Source organism: Cervus elaphus, chromosome 19 (genome assembly GCF_910594005.1).
Source record: "Cervus elaphus chromosome 19, mCerEla1.1, whole genome shotgun sequence".
Taxonomy (NCBI): Eukaryota; Metazoa; Chordata; class Mammalia; order Artiodactyla; family Cervidae; genus Cervus; species Cervus elaphus.
In genome coordinates, this window is record NC_057833.1 from 24,493,893 (window position 1) to 24,520,092 (window position 26,200).

Genomic DNA, 26,200 nt, shown 5'->3' on the forward strand with positions numbered 1-26,200 from the left:
TCAGTGCCTGTATGGCGCTGTGTCAGCTTGCTCCAGAAAAGCCTCCTTCTTGGTCTCAGAAGCCGCACCGTGTCCACTTCAGCTTTAGAATACCAAGTCTGACTCTTCCTTCTCCAAACCCAGGCCAGACTTCTGGGGACCACCCTGAGCAGAAGTGGCCCCCTCAGCCTCCACCAGCTTGGGCTCCACTGTCTAGGGAAAAGTTAGCACAAAACCATGAGCCTGGCAAAAAGCAAAGAAAGGAGAAGATGGATTCACTGGGGTGTCCAGTGTTGTGGCAGCTCACATGGGAGGTAAAGACGCAGTTTAGATGAAAACTGACAGATCTGAACTCGGGAGGCAAGAGGCAGTGCCAGCGCCTGACCTACTAAATGTTCTGGTTCAACCCTAATGAGTCCATTTAAGGTGCAGGCCAGTTTTACAAATGACAGCAAAGCCTTGGTGAGATCCACACTCTTTCCTTCAGATATAGGCTTTCTTGACCCAGTTACATACCTTAAGTTAAGTCTCAATCCATGCTTTAGGGAATAAATTTTATCCATATTCTACAAAAACCTGCTAAGATCCCAGAGTAAAACAGATGTGTAACTTTGGACTTAGATGTGTAACTTACCAACATTTATGAACACTGGTTTAAGCTTACTGTGAACTTTGTGATTCAACTACATTGTCAATGTTGCAATCATTTTATCTAAATCTCTCTGATCAAAGGTGGTGGGTGTTAACCTTTTGCAACAAGTGCCTTGTTTACATCAGGTGATTCATGGATACTTCTACCCAGTGAAGATGAACAGCTCAGTAACCAACCTACTGAAGGGCCTCAGTCTTACTCCCCAGATGATGCTTGGGTCCAAGAGAAGCCATAGGCTATGGCTCAGTCCTCTGTTAGTCAAGGTTTACCTAAACTTCTTTTGTCAGAAACATTTCTTATCATTGAAAGCTCTGTAAAACCAGGTACAGTTAGGAATCCACATAACATAAGATCAAAATTCTCTCTTCCACAGTGTTGAGCAACTACCACAAGTCAGGTGGTAGAATGGAGTTTAGAAGCACAAAGGTTAACAGCTCTCATCAGAAGCTCACAGTCCAGGGGAGGAGACAGGCTTTTAAGAGCTAATTCTCAGAGTGTGAGAAGTGCAGTATTTGCTCAGAGGAGGAATTGCTCAACCTGGGGTACGGGGAAGGTTACTGCCGGAAAGACACACTGGCAAGGAGTCTTGAAGGCTGGCTAGGAGTTCACTGACCAAGCGTGTGTGCATGTTCAGTCGTTTCTGTCGTGTCCAACTCTTTGCGACCTTATGGACCATAGTCTGCCGTGCTCCTCTGTCCGTGGGATTCTTCAGGCAAGAATACTGGAGTGGGTTGCCATGCCCTCCCTCCAGGGGATCTTCATGGCCCAGGGATCGAACCCAGATCTTCTGCACGAAGGTGGATTCTTTACCACTGAGCCACCAGGGAAGCCCTCACTGAGCGTAGAAGAGAAAACACATTCCAAGAAAAATGAACAGTGATAGTATGTTGGACTACCTAACCTAAAGAACAATAACATTATCCTTGCGTGTTTGAGCAGCAGAGTGAGGCAGGGCGAGGACCATGACAGTTGTTTTCAGATATCTGGGGGACAATCTGATTAGGTGTTTGCTTCTCCATGTAGAAAGTATTATAAGAATTGGAAAGCAGGGTGCCTATGAGATTGTACATTTCAGTTTAATATATACAAGAACAGTCTTTAAAGAAGGACTATTAACAAAGAAACTGGTTGTCTGGAGTAGACAAGTTTACTTCATAATTATCTAGTTTTGGAGTCACTTTGGGTTCTAATTATAGCTTAGCTCATGGTAAGCACTTAATAACCAGGGGCTATCCATATTGTGAGATGGAGAACTCATCTTCACACTGTGAGTATCCACACCAGACCAAGCTGTCTTCTCTGGCTATGTCTAATGCTTGGGGTATAAGTTCTAGGTAGACTAGAGACCATCAAGCTCCCTCCCAGGTCCTAGCCTGGGACTCTTATTTGAATGTCTCTGCCCATTTCTGATCTGGCAATATTCCCTCAGCTCACCGGGAAAAACACTAAAGAAATGTCCATTCATAACCTGCTATCTATAAATGTTAGCTCTCATTACTATGGTTATTATTTCCTCGATATTGTCCTTCTACTAACCTTATCATCCCTGGTTTTTATTCCTGTGAGAGTGGGTGTATGTGTTTAATGGTATGCAAATATTCTTGCAAGCCAACTCAAATCCTTAGTAGGAATAGATGACATCAGAAAGAATGAAATAAAATAACTTCTATAGTTTATTATAAATGACACTCATAACAACAATAGGTAACATTCACTTAACACTCATTGTGCATCAGGCACTCTGGGAGGCCTTATATATAAATTATTTCATTTAGTACTCAGAAGAACTCTGAAAGGTAAGTACTAGTATTATAATCCTCATTTTATAGATAAGGAAATTGAGTCTTACAGAAGTCCAGTTTTCACTCAAGATTCCAACTAACAAGCAGTGGTCTAACCTAGCAATTTTGTAACACAGCCTACAACGATCACATGTTAATAGATATGTACTCTCATATATTTAAAAAATTTGAATACTAAATATTTTTATTTAAATCTTAAATACAAGGACTCCAGAAAACAAGAATAAGCCATGTAATCTAGTAAATAGGTGACAACGGTGAGTTCATCTGGTTTTGATCTTACATTTCAGGACACTGTTGAGAAGACAGGGGCCATAGAGTAACCAGGTCATGTTCACTGAAGTGGTCTTTGACCATCAAATTAAAATTTCCAGCTTTCTCACCTGTATGATTCTATTCAAATGAAATGTTCAGAATGGAAAAATCTAGAAAGGCAGAAAGCAGAATAGTGGTTGCGTAGTGCTGGGTGAGCAAGAGAGCAGGGGAGAGAGAGTGGGTTCAAGGTTTCTTTTGGGGGTGCTGAAAATGTCCTAAAATTAGGTTGTGGGGATGGTTATACAGGGCTTCCCTGGTAGTTCAGCTGGTAAAGAATCTGCTTGCAAAGCAGGAGACCCAGGTTCAATTCCTGAGTCAAGAAGATACCCTAGAGGAGGGCATGGCAACCAACTCCAGTAATCTTGCTTGGAGAATCCCCATGGAGCCTGGTGTCCATGGTGTCACAAACAGTCGGACATGACTGAGCCGCTAAGCGCAGCACACACGGTTATACAACTCTGTAAATGCACTGAAGGAAACAGAAGTGTATGGTTTGAAGGGGTTAGCCCTGTGATGTGCAAATCACACAATACACAATTTCAATAAAGCTGCTCAAACATAATTCCCAGGGTTCTGTGTCCAGTGATCTTCAGTCACTCCCTGCGGCTGCTGTCTTCCAGAATAAACATGGGAACCAGATGTGCATTAAGTAAGCCTTTACCCGAGAACAAAATGTTCGAACAACAACCATGAGAATAAAGACCACACCTGTGAAACTGGTCAGTTTTCCTTGGAAGCCACACTGAGCCTTCTGCTTCTTTCTCCAATGTTATAAGGTTAGTGCTGAAAGGTATTCGCTTTTGATTTTTACCAACGCAGGGAAAATGGAATCATAGTTTTATTCCTTATTACTAAAATGTTTGTAAGACAGAAATATTAAAAATAGCAGCAACAGAGGAATCAAAAGACCTCTGAAAGCCCCAAGAGATTACAATCAAGTTAACTAGAACCTGGGGATCTCAATCATTCTGGGCTTCTGGGACCTCATCTGGAACAGGAAGAGGAGGAAGAATGAAGTCAACTACTCCAAGGTTCTTTTCCACCTTCAACATTCCAGTCAAATCTTATCTTCTAAGGGCTGTCTCAGTGTGTCCCATGGGTGATTTGTCCCATGGGGCCTGCGTGTGTGTGCTCAGTCATTTCCAACTCTTCTGCAACACCATGGACTATAGCCCGCCAGGCTCCTCTGTCCATGGGATTTTCCAAGCAAGAATACTGGAGTGGGCTGCCATTTCCTTCTCCAGGGGATCATCCCGACCCAGGGACTGAATCTGTGTCTCCTGTGTCTATTGCATTGCAGGTGGATTCTTTACCACTGAGCCATCTAGGAAGCCCCATGTCCCATTCTAAACACCAGCAACAGCCCTTGGACCAAGGAATTGTTATCAAGACATATGGACACACTGGAAATCATGAGTGTCTTTCTTGGACTGATGTCTCAAGTATTTAAGTGCACTTCTTCCCACAGCCCTTGTTTAATAAACTATCTATCTTATAATTTTATTAGCTATAACATCTGACTAAGATTTTAAACCTGGTACATAAGAAATCAAAAGGCAGTGTCCTCAAATAATGAATGTGTGCATAGTAAGTAGCTTCAGTCGTGTCCGACTCTGCGACTCTATGGATTGTAGCCTGCCAGGTCCTCTGTCCTTGGGATTCTCCAGGCAAGAATACTGGAGTGGGTTGCCATGCTCTTCTCAGAATAAATGCAGCTGTAATAATGTAGCAAAATAATTGCTCCTTGGAATAAAAATATCCTCTCCTTTATAGAAATTTATCTGGCCTCAACTCTAACCTGTCTAACTCCTGATCTATTTTAATTTTTATTATAAAACATAAATTCCTCTTAAAGGAAACCTTAAATTTACAAACTATTTGAGGAAACTAAAATCATTCTTAGAGCTACCATCTTAAATAGATTATAGGTGATATTAAGTTACTATTCAGAGAAGGCAATGGCAACCCACTCCAGTACTCTTGCCTGAAAAATCCCACAGACAGAGGAGTCTGGTAGGTTGCAGTCCATGGGGTAGCAAAGAGTCAGACACGACTGAGCGACTTGACTTTCACTTTTCATTTTCATGCATTGGAGAAGGAAATGGCAACCCACACCAGTGTTCTTGCCTAGAGGATCCCAGGGATGGAGTAGCCTGGTGGGCTGCCGTCTATGGGGTCGCACAGAGTCAGACATGACCGAAGTGACTTAGCAGCAAGTTACTATTAAATTTTTGTATATCTTGTCTTCATTTTTCTCTTTCCATGAATAAGTTATATATTTTTCAAATATAAAGGGACTGAACTGAACTGAAAGGAAACATAAATATTAACATGCAGAAGAATATAATAAGAAAATTAAAACTACCAGGAATTCCTACTTTTAACATAATCCCTAAATCCCTATTAACTTGAGGTGACCATCCCTTCTGCTGTCTCCCTAAGAATAACACATACAGAGAGATATATTTTAAACATGGCCAAGTATGAGAGACACAAATAGTTTGAGATCCAGTGTTTTAACTTAAATATCTGTCACCACCATTTCCTCCCCTGATAATTTTTCATAAGTTAAGTAGTAATAGCAGCCTAATGATCCATTATGCAATTTTCTTCTAGTGTGTATTTCAATTGTTACCAACTTTTCATGATAATAAATAACACTTCAATGAATATTTTTGTAGTTAAAGCTTTTGCACTCCTATCTGGAAAATTGCAATCTATTGCCCTAATCCTTTTGTGATTTCCTCTATTGGTTTTTGGCTTCCCAAGTGGCTCAGTGGTAAAGAATCCATCTGCCATTGCAGGAGATGCAGGTTCGATCCCTGGGTTGGGAAGATCCCCTGGAGAAGGAAATGGCAAACCACTCCAGTATTCTTGCCTGGGAAATCCCATGGATAGAGGAGCCTGGCAGGGTACAGTCCATGGGGTTGCAAAAAAGAGTCAGACACAACTTAGTGACTAAACAACAACTATTGGTTTTAGGAAGAGAAAGTACTTCCCAATCCAATGGTTAGAATTATTGTTTGATTTCTTTTTTTAAATTTAACTCCTTAACCTATGGATGGTATTTTTAAAGATTCCAAACTTATTTGTCACGTGTTTAAGCTTTGGCCAAATCTAGAGTAAGCTATTTGCACAACATTTTCAAATGCACATTTATGTTTTTAAAGGAAATACATGTCTCATATTCTTGGCTTTCCACTAAGAAAACCTTCAGGAATGACAAAATAACCAGAACTTTGATTGTCAGCTGGAAATCACACTGGTCAGGAATGAAGAGGACAGCACTCATTCAGGCCAAATAAAAGCTAAACAAGCAAAAGGCCCAGGTTTGAGCCTTAGTGGTTTTATTATTTTAGCCTTAAAAAGTCTCAAAGGTTCCAAAATTAGCTTATGCATTTAGAAGACAGTTTTTAAAACTGTGGGGTTATTCTCCACTGGGACTGGTTGCCATTGGTCTCGTTTACTGACCACTGACCAAGCTCTGCATTCTGCTTCGCCACTGGTTCTCTCCACTCACCACCAGCAGAACATGTGAGAAAGCAGAGCACAAGCTCAACGCCCGCCCAGTGGAAAAAGAACACAAAGGACATGCCTTACTGGTTGATGGTGGGTCAACACAAGCATCTTTGAGTAGGAAGCGCAGCACAGATAATGGTATTTCATAGTTGCTTCTCAGTAATAATCAGGGTTGGATTATATTTCCCAAAGATATCAGCTTCTCACTCCATTTCTTCCCCACCACGTCCCCCACCACATCGCCTCTCTGAGGCACCACAATATTACTGCCGACTAGTTGTTATGACTTGGGACAAATTATGTAACTTCCCTGGAACAATTTCATCAACTGTAAAGTGGGGATAATACAGACAATTGATGTCTTAGGGTTGTTGTGAAGATTAAATAAGAGGCTGACACAAGGGATGGCCCTTAGAAAATGCTTTTTGAGTGTTAGCTGTTATTATTACTATTACCTTCCCTCTACTACTCCTGCCATGATTACTAATATCATCACCTCCAGAAATGCCAGAAGGTCAAACTTAATTTGGGTTCTTTAGAAGGAAAGAGGGAATGGGGGATGTCTATGGTCAGATCAGTCCTGGGAATAGAATCTGTCCTCAGCCTTTGCAATCCCTCTGGGAAGTTAGTATGTACTGTCATTACTAAAATAGTGAATTTCTGAGGTGGGTGCTATCACAGCATCTCTTGCCTTCTGTCTGAGTTGCTGATAATGCAAGCACAAGACCCATTTACGTGGGCACCATCAGTGAGCAGGGTTGGGAACAAGAATTCAGTGACTTAGGTATGAAAAAGGCAAAGGTGGCCATACATGAATCTGACAAGACCAGAAACTGTAAATCAACAGCTGACAGCTCCCCAAACACGCACACTGAAGATCCAGCTGATGGGCAGGAATGAGACTGATCTGGGATATAAACAGACCCGGCTGACAGGTGAACATTTATCAAGGTTCAGAAGTCAGAAAACCAACTCCTAATATCACCATTCCTCCTGATTATTCATTTCTTTCCTCCGAGTCCTTATCTTCTAGTGACATCCACCGTTCCCAATGTTTGGGGTATGGGCCAATTTGTGTTGAATTAATCTGCCCTAGGATTTGTCTCCAACTTTGAATCTAAGCTTTGTTTTAAAAGGAAATAAGGATCACATGCTTCTGGAACATAAACTATGTTCATAACCATCTGAGATTTATGAGGCATCTGGAGTACTTCTGACTGTTAACAAGAGAGCATGTTGGATAAAATTTAATCGGCTCAGAGTTTAACCTGATATGGAATGGGAAAAATGCCCGTCTCTACTTGATTTTAGCCAAAAGGCAGAGCTGTAAGGCAAGATGAGAACGAGAATTGCAATGAGTGTGCTAAGCCTGGAATCAAGAATAAGATTTGCTTCGATCCCAAGTTACAGATTTTGAGCACTCTGTTGTACAGTCTTTTATTCCCGTCATGTTTGGAGGAAGCTTACTGTAATGGATACTCTTCAGGAAAACCCTAAAATCTGGCTTTTACGGAGTTTCCTCTCTTATTCTATCCTTTGTCACGTTGGTTTTTTTCTGTTTCTAATCAGTAGTATTTTGTTTTGTTATCATCTGTAGAAGAAAAGGCTGGGAAGCACTTGGGAATATAGAAATCGAGACCTACCAGACATAACTGAGTCTGACATGAGCTTTTTAAGACTTATCCATGCCAATTAAGCATAAACGAGTAATCAACAAGTAGAATGTCTTAACACTGTCCTTTAAAATCAGGGAGCAGCTATAATCAAATTGACAAAAGTCTTCTTTAAAATTTTAAGTTAATAGTATTTAATAATAATAGCACTATGCAGTACTAACATATATTAATATTAAGCAAATCATAGCAATCTCTGGTTTTTTTTTTTTTGGATTTACAGTTGAAGAAAATATCTGCAGACACAGGGGCAATAACACAGCTGTACAACTGTGTCTCAGGGAGATAAAGTCCAGTCCGTTTTGCAATCCTGAGATGGCATGCACAGGTAACTTTATAACTTCAGCCTCAGCAGAGATAGGACTGGGAACTTTAAAGTTTAGCAAATCACCTCAGAGATCTTTCTAAGTATAGATATTATACTTAGAAAGATCTCTGAGGTGAGATCTTTCTCTGAGGTGATTTGCTAAACTTCCTACTCCCTCAGTTTTATATTTTTAGACAGAAGAGAACATGAGAGAACAGATCCTTTTTGAAACACTGTATTTCCCAGCAGGGAAAAGAAAGAGAAGATTAAAATGGTAATAATAGAATTCTATTCACATATTTTCAAATACTAGTGCTTACCTCCTACTAAACCATACCTAAAGTAAGATAAAAGCCAGTATACTTCATAAGAATACTTACACTTCATAAGTACTTCATATACAAAATTGAAAATATCATCAAATCGAACTACTCTTGTGAAACTAATACCAGATTGCTTTGGTGACAAGTGAACAAAGGGAAAATTGTTCTCGAGATGTCTAAGTTAATGAGATTAAGGAAGATATTCTCTTGATACTTCACTTTATTGACTTAATTTCATTTTAATACTAATAGCGATAATTTCATGCCTTACTAGGCACACTCCATTTTGACTGTCATATTTACTCCTAGAGTAATCTTCAATCCTGAGGAATCACTTAAGAAAAACAGTGATGACTAAGGAAGGGATTCAGTTCAGCTTGATCCACCTGTGCACTCTGTCCACATCAACTGTTACACAGGTATTTTCTGAGACATTCTAGAAAAATGCCAGGCTTTTCAAAAAGAAAATTAAAATAATATTCTGGTTCCTTTAACTATAAGTAGTAGGCCCTAGAGAAAACCATACATCAGACAAGCTTGCATGCTGGCTGGGACACAGGACAGTGTTGCCTTGTGCTCCAAGAAGTAAAATAAACCATGTATAAAATCATAGTTATTCCTAGAAGACATAATGAGAAGATACAATGAAAGGAATTCTGAAAAAGGGACTGAAAATGCATACAAACAAGCGCAGATTTCTAGTCTGCACATCTAACAAAAACCAGTCATTACTTCATGGCTTCCTTCTGCATTTAATATTGTCCAACAATGCATATATTACAAGGAAGACTATAACCCTCAGACCTCCATAGGATCAATGAACATTATTTTCTAAAAAAACGCAGCAACAGCACAAATGCCACGCCGACTGTCATGTCATTGCCCCGTGAGAACAGAAAGAAAGTCTGATACATGAAGCAGAAAGTTCAAAATGTTATTTACTAACCTGGTGCCCCCGTGAAAGTAGTCGCTTCATATTGCTTTAAAGAAAGAATCCTTACTATGAAACTAATCTCCAGAGCAGCTGACAGCTGAGAGGGGAAAAGAAACTGACCACCCGGAGAATTCACAGACACAGGAAAGCAATCCGTTTTCAAGCCCCGTTTTTGGCTGACTCCCCAAAGGCAACTTAAGTCATAGCCAAGCCCACAAAGCACTTTAGCCTATAAGCTTTAGTAATGAACTTGAAACCACTCCCATATGTTAAATAGACACTGGGCTGCTCTGAGAAATAAAATCCACTTACAGAATGAGCTAAGACTTCGGGCTTCGTTTTTGTACTTGCTGCCCAAGAAAACTGTAACACACCAACTTAAACAAAGAGCATTCTCACTCCTTTCTCTCCCTTCAGATGCTGTCTTAAAGTGACTCATTCATTTTAAACAAGAGGAATACAGTCTGTCCTCCACTAGGGCCATGAAATGAGTTTTATATAGTTGTCCAAGTTGTTGCTGGTGGTGGTGATGGAACATACAGCACTATAATTTCATGTTGCCTAAGAGGGACCATATTAAGTTATTGCTTCTGAGAATCAAAGTTACATACTATCACTATTCCCAGATTTTTAAAATATATTGTTGTTGTTGTTTAGTCACTAAGTCAAGTTGGACTCCTTTTTGCAACCCCATGGATTATAGCCTGCCAGGCTCCTCTGTCCATGGGATTCTCCAGGCAAGAAGACTGGAGTGGGTTGCGATTTTGTATTCCAGAGGATCTTCCTGACCCAGCGATTGAAGCTGTACTTCCTGCATTGGCAGGCAGATTCTTTACTAGTGCCACCAGGGAAGTCTGTTAAAACACATTAAACAAGCAAAAAGCCTCACTAATCACTGAAGTCTAAAAGTTAAAGTTCAGGGGGAAAACTTATCAAAGAACTATCTAACTTCTGAATTTGACATGGTATCTAAAAATCTGAAAATTACTTGTAATTCAATTCTACCATCTACAGTTATTTTATAAAACAAAGTTTTTTTTGGTAGTTTTTTAATTGTTTATAGTTTAAATTAGAGCTTAATATGACTCACTATGGTTTTAGAATAAGAAATTTATTTTTCATTCTAAAAAACATAATTGATAGTTTCCTTAAGACATTTATTTAAAAAAATAATGTTCCAACATATTGTTTCTTAAGAAAGAATTAAAAATCCATGCTCTGCTTTTTAACATAAAGTGCTCATGGTATACACAACTTTTCCCAAGTTTTCAACACAAGAGCAGTTTTAATTTTTGTTTCCATGATTTCTACCTTATTTTTAGAAGACCTGTTTAACATAATGGTCAAGATTACCAAATTCAATGTTTCTTCTGAGCCATAAAGATGAGACCAAATATTCCAAGGAAATTTTGCAATACTAACCACGTACTTTAATAACACTTGATTCTTTTGTTGCCAATAGATTTACATGTATTTACAGTAAAATCGAAGTTATTCAAACCCGTGAAACATGTCATTAGCATATTAGCTCAACAGGATCAGTCATGGAAAGTCCTGTAACTCCCTCGGATCTAATACTCGCCCTCCGCCCTCTCCCATCCACTCCCAGGGTCAGAGCTCAACAGTTTCTCCAGAAGTCAGTTCAGAATGAGGGGGAGCAAGACAGCCACCTCAATGAGAAAACCAGCCTCAAGATTCTGGCCCCTGTGTTATAAAGGAGCCAGCGCCCCCTCTGGTGGCAAAATCAAGAAAAGGCTGAAGCAGTTAAACCTCAGGGGAAACACTTGCGGTTGGAGGAAAAAGAAGGGGAAGAAAAGGACGAGTGATAAGAGCACATTAATGTCACATACAATGTGTGGTAGGAATCATGAAAAGTTTCTTTCCCACAGACCAGAATATTTATAGAGGGTATGAAAATATTCATGCAAAAGAAAAAGTATTATAATTACATTCAAAACCTGTGGATCTGGCTTGCAAGCATATATAATGATGTGCATTCCCAGAAAAATACTCTGAGAAATAACACTGATCTCTCCTTTACCCAAAGGGCTGCAAGAAAAATTCCTGTGAGACCAGCATAATCTCTGAAATGTAAGAACCCTGGATACATCCCAACTCAGCGAGCTAACTGCTGGTGGGACTGTGTCTCCATCATTCTGTTAAGATGCTGTATCCCCAGGATTATTCCTGTCTTTCTTTCAAACAGTATTTCCTTTTGTCTAATATAAATTATTTCTGTTAAAATCGATGTTCTGATATCCTCAGCAGAGATGAAGAACAGTTAAACACTGGGTTTTGAATTACATGACAGTCTTTAATAAAACTCCAGCAAAAATAGAAGTATAATAGGATGTGACTTCTAAATAAGCCCAGGCCATGCTACATAAACTAAAACGAATATTACAAAACCTACTGAAACTACAACTAATAGCTAATATTTAAGCTCTCACAAGAAGCCAGGCATGGTTCTAAAGTGCTTCAAGAGATTAATTCATTTAAACCACACCAATCTATTATTTTGCCAGCTTCACAGATGAGAAGTTGAGGCCTCTAAAGAGTAAGTACCTTGCCAAGATCAAACAGCAAGTGGTGGAGCTGGGATTAGAACACAGGTTATCGGGCTCTAAAGTCAGTGCTGCTAACCACGTGCAATAATAATGCTGTCGTCCTCCGAGTATACCACTTGTGAAACTCTGCCGGACTCTGGTCAAATGATAGGGAGCGGGAGATGGTTGGACAGTCCTTGTGATAGTGTTGGCTGGGAAAGGCCTCCCAGCCAAGCAGCCACAGAACTGAGACCTGGAGGCCATAAGGCGGGTGACAGATCCCCAAGCAGAGGGCACTCACTCAGCCTGCCCAGGCAAAGGGGGAAGTGGGAGGCAGGCCTCCAGAGGGACCACAGGCAGCTTGGTGAGGCTGGAAGACCAACAGCAGAAAACTCTGCGAGGGAGGTAGGAGTCCTCTGATGTCATATCGTGGAGATAAAGAGGCATCACCAAGAGATTTTAAACCATAATGTGACCAGATGTGTGTGTTGGAAAGAGAAGTAAGGAGGAACTAGACCCTGCAAGGAGAGCAGAAGTTTAGAAGACATTCCAGGTAAAGGAACTGACCTATCAGTGCTTTAAAATATACAAGTGTATACTTCTACAGATATTATCAAGGAGACTGGGGCAGTAATCCTGGCAGGAACAATGCTCACTTACTTGCTAAAGCTGGGTTCTGGGCCTGAGCCATGTGGATGTTGTTAATGCCACCAACAGAATTGGGCACACAGAAGGAAGAATAGGCTGGCAGAAGGAGCGGTGGGATGGACAAGACAAGGAGGTGGTTTCTGGAGGCTATCAATAAAGGGTGGATATTATGTCATTACTTTTTTGGTATACTGATAACTGTATATCAGTCTAATTGGTTTCTTTTGTAACCCTATGCAGTCTGGTATTTTCGCTGTAAGAATCTTTGCTGCAAGAATTTTTGCCATACAACTAATTGACTTCAGGACAGCTTTACCATAAAAGACAAAATCATGAAAATAAATTAAAATAGGGACATTAAAAAGGACACAATGAAACTTTAAAAACTAATAACAAAACCTTAAAACTACTTGAAACATTGTGAAAGCCATGATACTTCCTTTTTCAAAGTCAATCATTAATGATTCAGGGTCTAATGTTGGACATACATCTTCATGATATAAAAAAAAAATCTGCTGTAAGACTCTTCAGATTTCCCTGTAAGTAGAATGAACAGACAGGGATGCTGCTACATATATATATATAACATAGACAAACATATATATAAAGCAGTGCATATCTGGACTACATTAAATATTACATGACAGTCCTCATTTCACCAAATCACCTAAGCCAGATTCTGTGCCAAATACCAAAATTCTGTCTACATCATGTTCTCCACTATCAAATAACAAAAAATGTCACCATTTTCATAAAACTTACCAAGAATCATGTAACCATTTATTTTGGGGATATTGGAGGAGTTTGAGTCTCCCTTTGCCTCCAACTTCTAATCAGTTCAGTTCAGTTCAGTTCAGTCGCTCAGTCGTGTCCGACTCTTTGCAACCCCATGAATCGCAGCACGCCAGGCCTCCCTGTCCATCACCAACTCCCGGAGTTTACTCAAACTCATGCCCATCGAATCGGTGATGCCATCCAGCCATCTCATCCTCTGTCGTCCCCTTCTCCTCCTGCACCCAATCCCTCCCAGCATCAGGGTCTTGTCCAATGAGTCAACTCTTCACATGAGGTGGCCAAAGTATTGGAATTTCAGCTTCAGCATTAGTCCTTCCAATGAACACCCAGGACTCCTTTAGGATGGACTGGTTGGATTTCCTTGCAATCCAAGGGACTCTCAAGAGTCTTCTCCAACACCACAGTTCAAAAACATCAATTCTTCAGCGCTCAGCTTTCTTCACAGTCCAACTCTCACATCCATACATGACCACTGGAAAAACTATAGCCTTGACCAGATGGACCTTTGTTGGCAAAGTAATGTCTCTGCTTTTTAATATGCTATCTAGGTTGGTCATAACTTTCTTTCCAAGGAGTAAGCGTCTTTTAATTTCATGGCTGCAATCACCATCTGCAGTGATTCTGGAGCCCAAAAAAATAAAGTCTGACACTGCTAATATTGCATGATAAATCTGGTAAAGGTGACATTACAAGATGAGATGTTGTATTTAAATGAGCTAAAGAAATGATATTTAATACTCTCAAACACTGTCATGTATTACTAGACTCTGTTTTTATATTTGCCATAGATTGGTAAACTTTTGGTTCTGACAAGAGAGAGATGGCTGTGCCCATGAAAGGATTAGCAAACTGTTATCATTTTCTAGTACAGTATTCAGTCTGGCTTTACACTCTCTTATTTCACACTTCAGTAAGTTTTCTTATCACTGTATTTTCTATCAAGTTGCTATAACACAGTTGCAACCAATTGTCAACCAGTCACTTTCTGTTTTACGGCAGATCTGCCTTACGGCCAATTAGTTGTGCAGTAAAACTGCTTTATGGCAAAGATGTTTACTGCAGAAATGCCTAGAACCCCTAACTTTATTCACTTAAATGTAGGCATTTAATTTAATGCATTAAACATTATTTTGTAAAGGGATTCATTAGCTTCACTAGAATGCCAAAGGGGTCCTTGCAAACTCTCAAAAAAGCAAAGAACGTCTGATGCAAAGGGTGGGGGGGGGGGCGGGGGGCGGGTAACCCAGGAAGACACTTAAAGAATTCAGAAAAGGGGAGACGGAGTATGAGATGACCAGGATTCAAAGCCAGGATTTTGATTTGTGTTCTTCCCTCCAACAACTCAACACTTCAAAATAATAAAAACAGAATCCCTTCATTTGTGTCAACAAAGTACTTTCACAGGTTACAGCTCACTAGCTCATCACAAAGACCCAGTAGGAAGTAGGAAAAGGCAGGTGACGCCAACCTGCCTGAAACCTCAGAGAAGCCGCTGTCCAAGAAGACACCACTCCTCGGGCCAGTCCCGGGCATGGAACCTGGCATCTGCCTCCCCATCCTACGGAGCTGGAGCTGGAGTCCTGAGTGCAGAAGAGGCAATGATAAGCCCTCATATCACATTAGCTAGAACCTGATCAGGAGAGGACGAAAGTGTGCACAAGTAGATCCTGCTTCTCTTCAGGCTTCCATTTGCAGGCAGGCCTAACAATTTACTTGGATGCTTTGCTCTCAACTCTTAGTCAATTTCGATTTATGATGGGGGTGAATTACAGGACTTACAGTATTTCAACTGTTTGATTTTCCTCTGGCTATAACCAGAACAGAAGCCTATACTTAAGCAATTAGTCTGAAAATAGATAGACAGGCTGAAACAATGTGTTCTCTGTTCTCTCCTGGCTGTGCCCACCAACCGCATTCATTATTTAATCTGGGACACGTGTTGTCAGGGCTGTGTTAACAACAATGTGTCTCATTGTCTTCACGTCCATTCCCTATTCTGCCACATCTGTCATGGCTCATATCTATTTTGCATCTTTTTTTGTTTTATTTTGATCCTCTTATTTTTACAGGATCATTTTCTTAATTACTACAAATTGCTCTGAAATCTGTTCTAATGCTCCAAAAGGTTACATTTATTAACTTGCTGATAATAAAAAACTTAATGGACACACAGACATTCTTTTAGACTGATGCAAATCTACATAAAATTATATTATTAAAGCAAATTTTATCTCATAGTTGGTTAGATAACCTATCTTTTTAAAAAACAATCTGATCAGTTCACAGGTTACTCTGGCCTCTTCTCATGTAAGGTGTTTCCTTTTACATGATAATGAGAAGGTGGCTATACATGACTGATCAAATATGCTTGTGGGGGAGGAAAATTTTTCCCTTCTAAGTTCTTTGGCTGGTCTAACAATTAAATTGATACAGACAGATTAACGAGAAAAATTAATTTTGTATATATGAGAGCTGACAAAAATGTGGGATGCAAAGAAGTAACCAAAGAAAGTAGCTTTTATCCCTTTTAGACAAAAGAAACAATAAATTTGTGAAGAACTGACAAAATACAGGCTCTGGGCTTGGCCCAGCAAATCAGTGAAGTAACAAAGTTTGTTTATACAACCCTCTTGGCCCTGAATTCCCTGTCTCTGGCAATAAGGATGTCTTCAACCCTCCTGGTACAAGGAAGATCCCTTCCCCCTGGGAGGTTTATTTCTTGCTCTCAGGGAGACAAAGGAGGATCAGAATATTCTTGCATCAGCTGTTTCTTAAATAACTTTAATTCAAAATAATCAATATGCCTAAGTAGCATATTTTAGGCTGGCATCCTCTTCTCTCTTTCATGTTGTTCAGAAAAAAACCTGAGTATTTCTTTTTTTTTTTTAACAAATATATGAACATTTTTATTTGTTGCTTAGTCTACTTCTTTATATTCTTCTAAAAAAGAAGAAATGCTTAACATGCTCTTTTCCCACTTTCATCCACTACTGAGGAGGGAAAAAATTGAGTATTTCTTAATATGCATATTAAAATGTAAATTATTATGTTTATTGGTTGGCCTTTAATTTCTAAGTTTCTCTAGTCTTTTTTTTTCCTCTAGTCTTTAAAAAAATTTTTATTTTAAATTGGAGGATAATTACTTTACAATATTATGTGGGTTTCTGCCATACATAAACATGAATCAGCCATAGATACACATATGCTCCCTCCCTCTGGAACCTCCCTCCCACCTCCCACCCCTTCCCAATGATGCAGGGCACCCAAATCCAATGCTAAGTTTTTGTATGTAGTTTTTCTACTCTTTTAAATAAGAAATCATAGTGAAAACTGTCCCTTGCCTTTGAGTCATAGCCACTTGGAGTGAGAATTCTTGTGGACAAAAAAACAAAATAAAGAAAGAGTTCAAAGTTATCTTCCAGGCTCTGGGAACAGAAGAGCAGTGTCTTCCTGTGGCTGCCTTTCCTTGGATACACGGACACATGGACTTTGCAAGCCAACCCACTGTCTGTGCATCAGAGAGTAACACCCTAGGACACCTGTACTGTGGGGGAAAAGGGAGTGAACCTGGCAATGGCAAGCCTGTGATGTGTTACCTTCTTTCCTAACCACTCAGAAGCACTTCCTTCCTTGCTTGTCCAACCCACGTAAGGAAGGGCTTCCTGTCACCCTGGCAGTTCCTGTAGCCTGAATCATTTGCTTTCATTCCTACCTCGATTTCTTTGTGCTGCTCTCCAACTGCTTCCTCACAAGACCTCTCCCTCCTGCCAAACTGATTTATTACATTCTTTACCTCCCCTAGTTCTTAGGGTTTATGTCACTGCCCCACCTTTGATGCTCATCCACCCCATGGCCAATAAAGGATTAAAATCCTCCCCAGCATTTCAAGAGGCAGCCCAAATCCACATGCTCCATAAAGCCTCCTCAGATGACTCTAGTTTAAAAAAAAAAAGAAAAGCTTTTATTTCTTAGACCTAGAACAATCATCAGCAAATGTATTAGACAACAAATTAAGCATGATAACATTTGTTCTGTTGTCTTGATTGGTTATTTAAATATTCGATGGCATTCAGGGGTTCCCTCATAGCTTAGTTGGTAAAGAATCTGCCTGGGTCAGGAAGATTCACTGAGAAGCAATAGGCTACCCACTTCAGTATTCTTGGGCTTCCCTTGTGGCTCAGCTGGTAAAGAATCTGCCTGTAATGTGGGAGACCTGGGTTCTTATCCTTGGGTTGGGAAGATCCCCTGGAGAAGGGAAAAGCTCCCCACTCCAGTATTCTGGCCTGGAGAATTCCATGAACTTCAGTCCACGGGGTTGCAAAGAACTGGACACAACTGAGCAACTTTCACTTGGCATTTGACTTTTCATGTACTTATATCTATTCCCTCCAACTGAGTTACCAATAACTGGATTGGAAGTTATACTCCTGAAATCAACCACTGGAAAAAGTATATAGCAGGCAAAGTCCACCTTACTTAGCATAAGTATCTATGGATTAATCATAAGAGATTTCAATCACTTATATATTTTATTTATTTTTGGCTTCACTGGGTCTTTGCTGCTTTGGGAGGGCTGTCTCCAGTTGCGGTGTAGAGGCTTCCCATTGCAGTGGCTTCTCTTGTTGCAGAGCACAGGCTGCAGGTGCAGATTTCAGTGGTTTCGACTCATGGGCTCAGTAGTTTCAGCTCACAGGCTCAGTAGTTGTGGCACATGTCACTCCACAGCATGTGGAATCTTCCCGGACCAGGGGTCAACCCGTGTCCCCTGCACTGGCAAGTGGATTCCTATCCACTGCACCACCCGGAAAGTCCTAGATCATTTATATTATTGAATAGCAATCATAATCACAACAGCCAACACTATTGCCACAATGTCTTATTACACCCAATCTCTTATTTGGCATTCACATTTGCCCTATGAGGTAAATACCATTACTTTCCCCATTTCTCAGATGAAGAAAATGAGGCCAACAAGGTTAATTTGCCCACAGTCATTCATTCAACATAAATTTATAGAGCACTTACTATGTGACAAGCATTGTTAACAGTATTAACCCTTCAAAGTAGAAAATCCCTGACCTCAGGGAGTTTGTATGTCTTCTACTAGGGGAAACAGACGAGTAACAAATAAAACAAATATCAAACAAGATAATTCTAAGTGCTAAGAAGAAAACGAAAGCAGAGTAAAGAAGTGGAGAGTAATGGGGTGAGGGGACACTCTCCTTACATAGGGTGGTCAAAAAAGCCCTCTCTGGGGAGATGACACTTAAGCAAAGAGCAGAATGAAATAAACAAGATTTATAATTATCTGGGGAAAAGGTTACAGGCAGAAGAAACAGAAATCACAAAGGCCCTGAGGCCAAAAGAAGCTTAGAATGTGCAAGAACAACAAAAAAGCCAAGGAAGTCAAGGGTATTGTGAAAGAAAGAGCAACAGAATGGGGTGAAGTCAGAGAGTGAACAGAGAAGTCTGATCATCTGAGGCTTTTCAAACCATTGCAGAAGTTTTCTTCCCCATAAATAGAATAGAAAGGTTCTAGAAGGTTTTAATCATGGGAGTGAAATGCTCCCCTGAGTAAACATTTTTAAAGGTGACTCAGGTTATATAAAGAACAGAGTGAGAGAAAGCAGACTACTTAGAAGAATATTGGAGTAAACCAGGTGGAGATGATGGTGGCTGGGACTAGAGTGATGGCTAAGAAGTAGATAGAGCTCTATGATAGAGCTAAGAGGGTTTTCTAATGTAGGGTTGTCACTGAGTCCAAGCTCACTCTGCTCCCCACACTACAGGCCAATAAATCTGAGAGGAGGTGTTAGGCAGGAAGGGACTTTATTCAGGAGGTGGCTGACTGAGAAGATGACAGGCTAATGCCTCAAAATAACCATCTCGCTGGGGCCTAGATGCCAGGTTCTTTAATGGATCAGAGATGGGGAGGTGAGGAAACAGAGTAAAAAGACTATTCAATCCTTGCAAATGTCTCCTAGAATGGCAAGTTTCAGGCAGGGAGATGTGTTAGTTTCATTTCCTTACATTCATTTATTGGGTGGTGTAAAATGGAACATCTCCTGTCATATCAACAAAGATGCCACATCTATCTGTGATTCTGGCCTACCCAAATGTGAATTTCTAGGCCACCCCCGTAAGCAGGAGTCAAGGGATGCCAGATGCTGAGCCATTTGCCAAAGAATTTAAGAATGTCATAGTCCTTCACAGGTGGGCGGGAGCAAGGTATCTTCCTGAGGCAGGCCATTATGTATGCCTGTAATAACAAATGTGAAATGCGCTGTGCTCAGTCATGTCTGACTCTGCAACCCCACGGACTGTAGCCCAATGAATACTAGCACCACCTGGGAAGTCCAGGTGGGAAGCCTTGAGATACCCAAGTGGTCCAGTGGTAAAGAATCCACCTGCCAATGCAGGAGACATAAGAGACGTGGGTTTGATCCCTGGGTTGGGAAGATCCCCTGGATGGTATGGCAACCCACTCCAGTATTCTTGCCTGCAGAATCTCATGAACAGAGGAGCCTGGTGGGCTACACTACACAAGGTTGCAAAGAGTCAGACATGAGTGAAGCCACTTAGCACACGTGCACGCATAATAACAAAAGCAACAAGATAAGGGTTGAAGTCACAGAGCAGATCCAGTGTGAATTCAAAATTAATCTTTCCTGGTTACAGGGTGATGCACAGTGTAAAAGAAAGAGAGGTGCCAAGGAAGACTGTAAGACTGATATATGAGCAACAAGGACAAAAGTCCAGTTACTGAGTTGGGGAACATGGTGGATGGTAGGGAGTCAGAAGGTACAAGACATTTCAAAGGCAAATCATGAGTTCCATTTGGAATGGTTAAGTTTGAGATACCTTTAAAATTTCCAAATGAAGATGGGTAGGACGTTGAATATATAAGTCTGGGGTTTGTATAATAAAGTCCTGGATAAAGGATTGAGATACGACATTGGGAGTCTTATGGCTTTAGACATTGTGATGGCTTTAAATAACATATTCACACCATGAGATTGATTGATAATCGATAAAGGACAGAACTCTAAAGACTGAGGCTCAGGGACCTCTAACATCTAAATGTCAGGAAGGAAAAGATCCAGCAAAGGAGGCCAAAAGAGAGCTGCCAATGAGATGGGAGGAAGACCAGGAGAACATGGGGAGACAAAGCCAGGTGAACAAAATGCTTCAAGGATAGAGTGATCAATTATGTCAAAGACAGTTGAAAGATGAAGGAAGGGGAAGACTCAACTGACCATTGGATACAGGAGCATGGAGGTCACTGGTGACCTAGACAAGAATGGCTTCAGGGGAATTTGGGCACAAAACCTAAAAGAAGTAGGTTCAAATGAAACTGTGACTACAGGACATTGCTGAGAGAAATTAAAGATCTAATAAATGGACATACCATGTTCATGGATTAAAAGACTAAATGTTAAGATGTAGGTTCTCCACAAACTGATCTATAAGTTCAATAAACCCAATCATGATCATTTCACTGGGCTTTTTGTAGAAATTGACAAGCTATTTCTAAAATGTGTACAGAAATGCAAATGACCTTGACTAGCCAAATCAATTATAAAAAATGAGACCAAAGTTGGAGGGCTTACACTACCTGACTTTAAGACTTTGACTAGTAAGTCTACAATAATCAGTCTGATACTGGCATGGGATCAATAAGAAAAATCAATAAGACAGAACAGAGAACTTAGAAACAGACTCACACTTATATGATCATTTGAATTTTCACAAGTTGACAGAGAAATACAACAGCAAAAGACAAGGCTTTATAACAAATGATGTTAAGACAACTACATATCTGTATGGCACAATAAACAAATCTTGACCCCAATCTCATACCACATATAAAAATTAATTTGCAATGTATAATAGACCTAAATATAAAAGCTAAAACCATAAAACTTTTAGATATTAAAGAAATTTACTTAAAAAAATAGACAATCAAAATTAAAATTTTCTGCTCATCAAAAGACACCATTAAGAAAATGAATAGGTGCAAGGTTGGGGCAGGGAATTTCTCTCGCAGTCTGGTGGTTAAGATTCTGTGCCTTCATTGCATGCAGCACAAGTTTGATCCCAGGCCAGGGGACTAAGATCCCATAGGCCACACAGTGCAGTCAAATAAAGAAAAAAAGAAAGAAAATGAAAAGGTAAATCAAAGTCTGGGAGAAAACATATGCAAATCATATATCTGACAAAGAACTCATATCTAGGATATGTCATGAACGCTATATAATTCAATAAAAAGAGAACAAAAGATTTGATAACTTCACAGAAGAAGATAAACTAATGATCAATAAGGACATGAAAAGTACTGAATGTTAATATTCATCACATACATTTATATGAAAAGTACAATGAGATGTCACTACATACTCACCAGAATGGATAAACATGAAAAAAACTGACAAAACCAAATACTGACCATGAAAGAGAACAATCAAAACTCATATACTGTTGGTCAGAGTGTAAAGCAAAACAACCATTTTTTTTAAAAGTTCTAAACTCCAATACTTTGGCCACCTCATGTGAAGAGCTGACTCATTGGAAAAGACCCTGATGCTGGGAGGGATTGGGGGCAGGAGGAGAAGGGGACGACAGAGGATGAGATGGCTGGATGGCATCACCGATTCGATGGGCATGAGTTTGAGTAAACTCTGGGAGTTGGTGATGGACAGGGAGGCCTGGCGTGCTGCGATTAACGGGGTCTCAAAGAGTCAGACACGACTGAGCGACTGAACTGAACTGAACTGAACAGTTTCTTATAAAACTAAATACACCTACCCTACGACCCAATAATTTCACTCCTAAATATTTAGCCAAAAAGAAACCCTACATCCACAAGAAAGAACTCTGTGTCTGTTTGTGGCAAGTTTATTCACAACAGCCCCAAGCTAAAAACAGCCTGTGTGTGCTGTGTGCTAAGTCGCTTCAGCCGTGTCTGACTCCTTGCAACCCTGTGGACTGTAGCCTGTCGGGTTCCTCTGTCCCTGGGATTTTCCAGGCAAGAACACTGGAGTGGGTTGCCATGTCACCACTGAGATCTTCCTGACCCAGAGATTGAATCCACATCTCAAGTCTCCTTCATCGGCAGGTGGGCTCTTTACCATTAGCACCAGCTGGGAAGCCCCAAAACAGCCTAGGGATCCATTAATAGGAAAACGAATGAACAAACTATTGTAGAAACAATAGAATAATACTGAGCAATAGAAAGGTATGAATAACACATATTTTATGGCTACATCTCAAATACATTGTGCTGAGTGAAAAAACATACACAAAAGTGTACATATTGTACAATTCAAACAATTGTATGCGATGTTGTTCTTCAGTGGCTCAGTCATGTCTGACTCTATGCGACCCACTTGGATTGCAGCACACCAAACTTCCCTGTCCTTCACCATTTCCTGGAGCTTCCTCAAACTCATGTCCATTGAGTCAGTGATGCCATCCAACCATCTCATCTTCTGTCGTCCCCTTCTCCTCCTGTCTTCTATCTTTCCCAGCATCAGGGTCTTCTCCAATGAGTCGGCTCTTTGCACCAAGTGACCTGAGTATCGGAGCTTCAGCTTCAGCATCAATCCTTCCAATGAATATTCAGCGCTGATTTCCTTTAGGATTGACTGGCTTGATCTCTTTGCAGTCCAAGGGACTCTCCAGAGTCTTCTGCCAGCACCAGTTTGAAAGCAATTCTTCAGCACTCAGCTTTCTTTATGGCCCAACTCTCATATCCAGACATATATACGCTGGGGGGAAATCAAAACAGAGGTTGCTTCTGGCAGGAGATGGGAGGATGGGCTGGGGATTGATTGAGAAGGAGCACAAGGGAACTTTCTGTGGTGATGGTCGTGCTCCATGTCTTTATAAAGGTTTGGATGGCAAAGGTGATGTACTCATATGTCAGAACCCTGGGTGATTCACTTGATCTCCAAAGAGAGAAGAACTATGAATAAATACTCCACTCTAACTAATAATATGCACACTGAAGTGTTTAATAGAGCATGTATTGATGCCTGCAACTTAGTTTAAAATGCATCCAAAACCTAAATTTGACTGAAGAAATAGTCACGGAATGAAAAGATGACAAGATATGTATTAAAGCAAATAAAGCAAAACATTAATTGTAGAGTCTAGGTGGTGGTTATATAGGAGTTCACTTAAAATTCTTTCAACTTTTCTATATGTTTGAAAATATTCATAATAACAGATGGAGTGGGGGTGAAAAGACTGAGGTAAGTTATCGGAAACAGAGAGAACAGACAACTTATTCAAAGAGTTTTGCTTTAAAGAGGAACAGAGAGGTGGGGCAAAGCTTCCTGGAGACAAAGGATTAAGGAGGGTGTTTTTTTAAAGAAGGGGCTTCCCTGGTGGCTCAGAGGTTAAAGCATCTGCCTGCAATGCGGGAGACCTGGGTTTGATCCCTGGGTTGGGAAGATTCCCTGGAGAAGGAAATGGCAACCCACTCCAGTATTCTTGCCTGGAGAATCCCATGGACGGAGGAGCCTGGTGGGCTACAGTTCACGGGGTTGCAAAGAGTCGGACACGACTGAGCGACTTCACTTTTTCACTTATTTTAAAGAAGGGAGATATTACAAACTGTTTGAATAAGAATGATCCAGTAAAAAGAGGAACTTTGATGAAGCTAGTGGGAGGATACTGTAGAAGAAAGTTCCAAACAGGCAAGAGCAAAGAATCTGGTGAGTGGGGAATGAGATAGACTTCAGCCAGGAGCACACACAACTCCTCTGTAGCAAAGAGTGGGGGTTTGCAGACCTGAAAGAGACACGTGCACCCCAATGTTCATCGCAGCACTGTTTATAATAGCCAGGACATGGAAGCAACCTAGATGCCCATCAGCAGACGAATGGATAAGGAAGCTGTGGTACATATACACCATGGAATATTACTCAGCCATTAAGAAGAATTCATTTGAATCAGTTCTAATGAGATGGATGAAACTGGAGCCCATTATACAGTGTGAAGTAAGCCAGAAAGATAAAGACCAATACAGTATACTAACACATATATATGGAATTTAGAAAGATGGTAACGATAACCCTATATGCAAAACAGAAAAAGAGACACAGATGTACAGAACAGACTTTTGGACTCTGTGGGAGAAGGTGAGGGTGGGATATTTCGAGAGAACAGCATCGAAACATGTATATTATCTAGGGTGAAACAGATCACCAGCCCAGGTTGGATGCGTGAGACAAGTGCTCGGGCCTGGTGCACTGGGAAGACCCAGAGGGATGGGGTAGAGAGGGAGGTGGGAGGGGGGATTGGGATGGGGAATACATATAAATCCATGGCTGATTCATGTCAGTGTATGACAAAAACCACTACAATATTGTAAAGTAATTAGCCTCCAACTAATAAAAAATAAATGGAAAAAAAAAGAGTGGGGGTTTGAAGAGTAGAAATATTAGACAATGCAATAGGATTTGGCAGGAAATGAGAGGCTTCTCTTCTGACTACTTATAGTTTCCTACTGAAATCAGCAGCAAGATCATTGGCTGAGAGACAGGAGGGGATGCAGGAGGTTTGAGCAAAGAGACAAAGGTGTGGAATAATCACCTAGAAAAACGAGAGAATGAATTTACTAGGGAACATGGTAGAATTGCCAGAGAGTGCTGAGTGTCAGTGCAGTGGGTAGGTTAATTAATTCAGTATCATCAGACTGTGTGTGTGTCTAGGTGGGGTATAAGGTTATGCCTGGACAACCCTGATTTTAACCAGGGTGGGGTTTTTCAGGAGAGTGAGAAAGAGGAAGGAGAAAGATGACACAACAGGAAACCATGGGGTGTAACGTGAGTAGAGGGGGAATATACAGGTCATTGATGGAGAGCAAAAGTGGCAGAGTCAGAGGGTCATAGGTGAAACTGTTCATCTGGGATTCAGAAGTGAGCAGAGAAGTTGGTAGATGGTGGAGCTTGGGTTTAAACTCAGAAGTCTGATTCCTAAGTCCATGCTCCTAACTGTAATTCCCCCACCCCCTCCTCGCCTAGCATTTTCAGCACTCTTGTCCTCTATAAATCTCTGCGTTTGGACAATCTGTGTACCAATTTGATCTTTCCAAGACTCCATGGCACTACGTGCCCTCATGTCCTCAAAAATAATTTTTATAGAAAGTGTTTTTATTTTCATGAAATTGGGAAATACAAGACAAAGAGTTGGTGTGACTTTTCATCCCTGTGACTCAGGCAGTAAAGAATCAGCCTTCAATGCAGAAGACAAGGGTTTGATCCCTGGGTCAGGAAGATCCACTGGAGAAGGGAATGGCTACCCACTCCAGTATTCTTGCCAGGACAGAGGAAAGTATTCCATGGACAGAGGAGCTTGGTGGGCTACAGTCCGTGGGATAGCAAAGAGTTAGACATAACTGAGGGACTAACACACTTCATTTCAACAAACTGGCTACAAGAGAAAAAAATTATTCTCTTGTCTCTCAACACATCCCTTTATGCCTTATTATTTGCCACTATTAAAACTACCATTTTGCTTCTTGGAAAGAAACACATATCACTGTTAGGAGAAGCACACTGACTGAAACCACCCACCCAGGCCAGGTACCACAGTAACCACATGCATGAGTTATTTTATGACAGGAGGTCCTGGTAAGGAAAAGGAAACTAATAAGCCACCAACAACCAGAAGAGTTCAGGAAAGGTCAAAAGGAAGTGCCA

General features: G+C 40.6%; 1 protein-coding gene across 4 annotated transcripts in view; it reads right to left on the minus strand.

Annotated features, from left to right (window-relative positions):
- Nucleotides 1-26,200, minus strand: part of PLD1 (phospholipase D1) — a 225,217-nt gene that overhangs the window by 154,533 nt on the left and 44,484 nt on the right. For 2 of the 4 annotated variants that reach the window (XM_043875454.1, XM_043875452.1), the window contains exon 1: nt 9,517-9,668. The exons of 1 other annotated variant lie outside the window; for it this stretch is intronic. Coding sequence is in view for 1 of the 3 variants with exons in the window: in XM_043875456.1 (XP_043731391.1) it covers nt 9,517-9,546 (30 nt within the window). In the remaining 2 variants the exon portion in view is untranslated. Of the gene's footprint in view, nt 1-9,516; nt 9,691-26,200 lie in introns of those variants that run through there. One more of the 4 variants, XM_043875456.1, reaches the window with a different exon arrangement.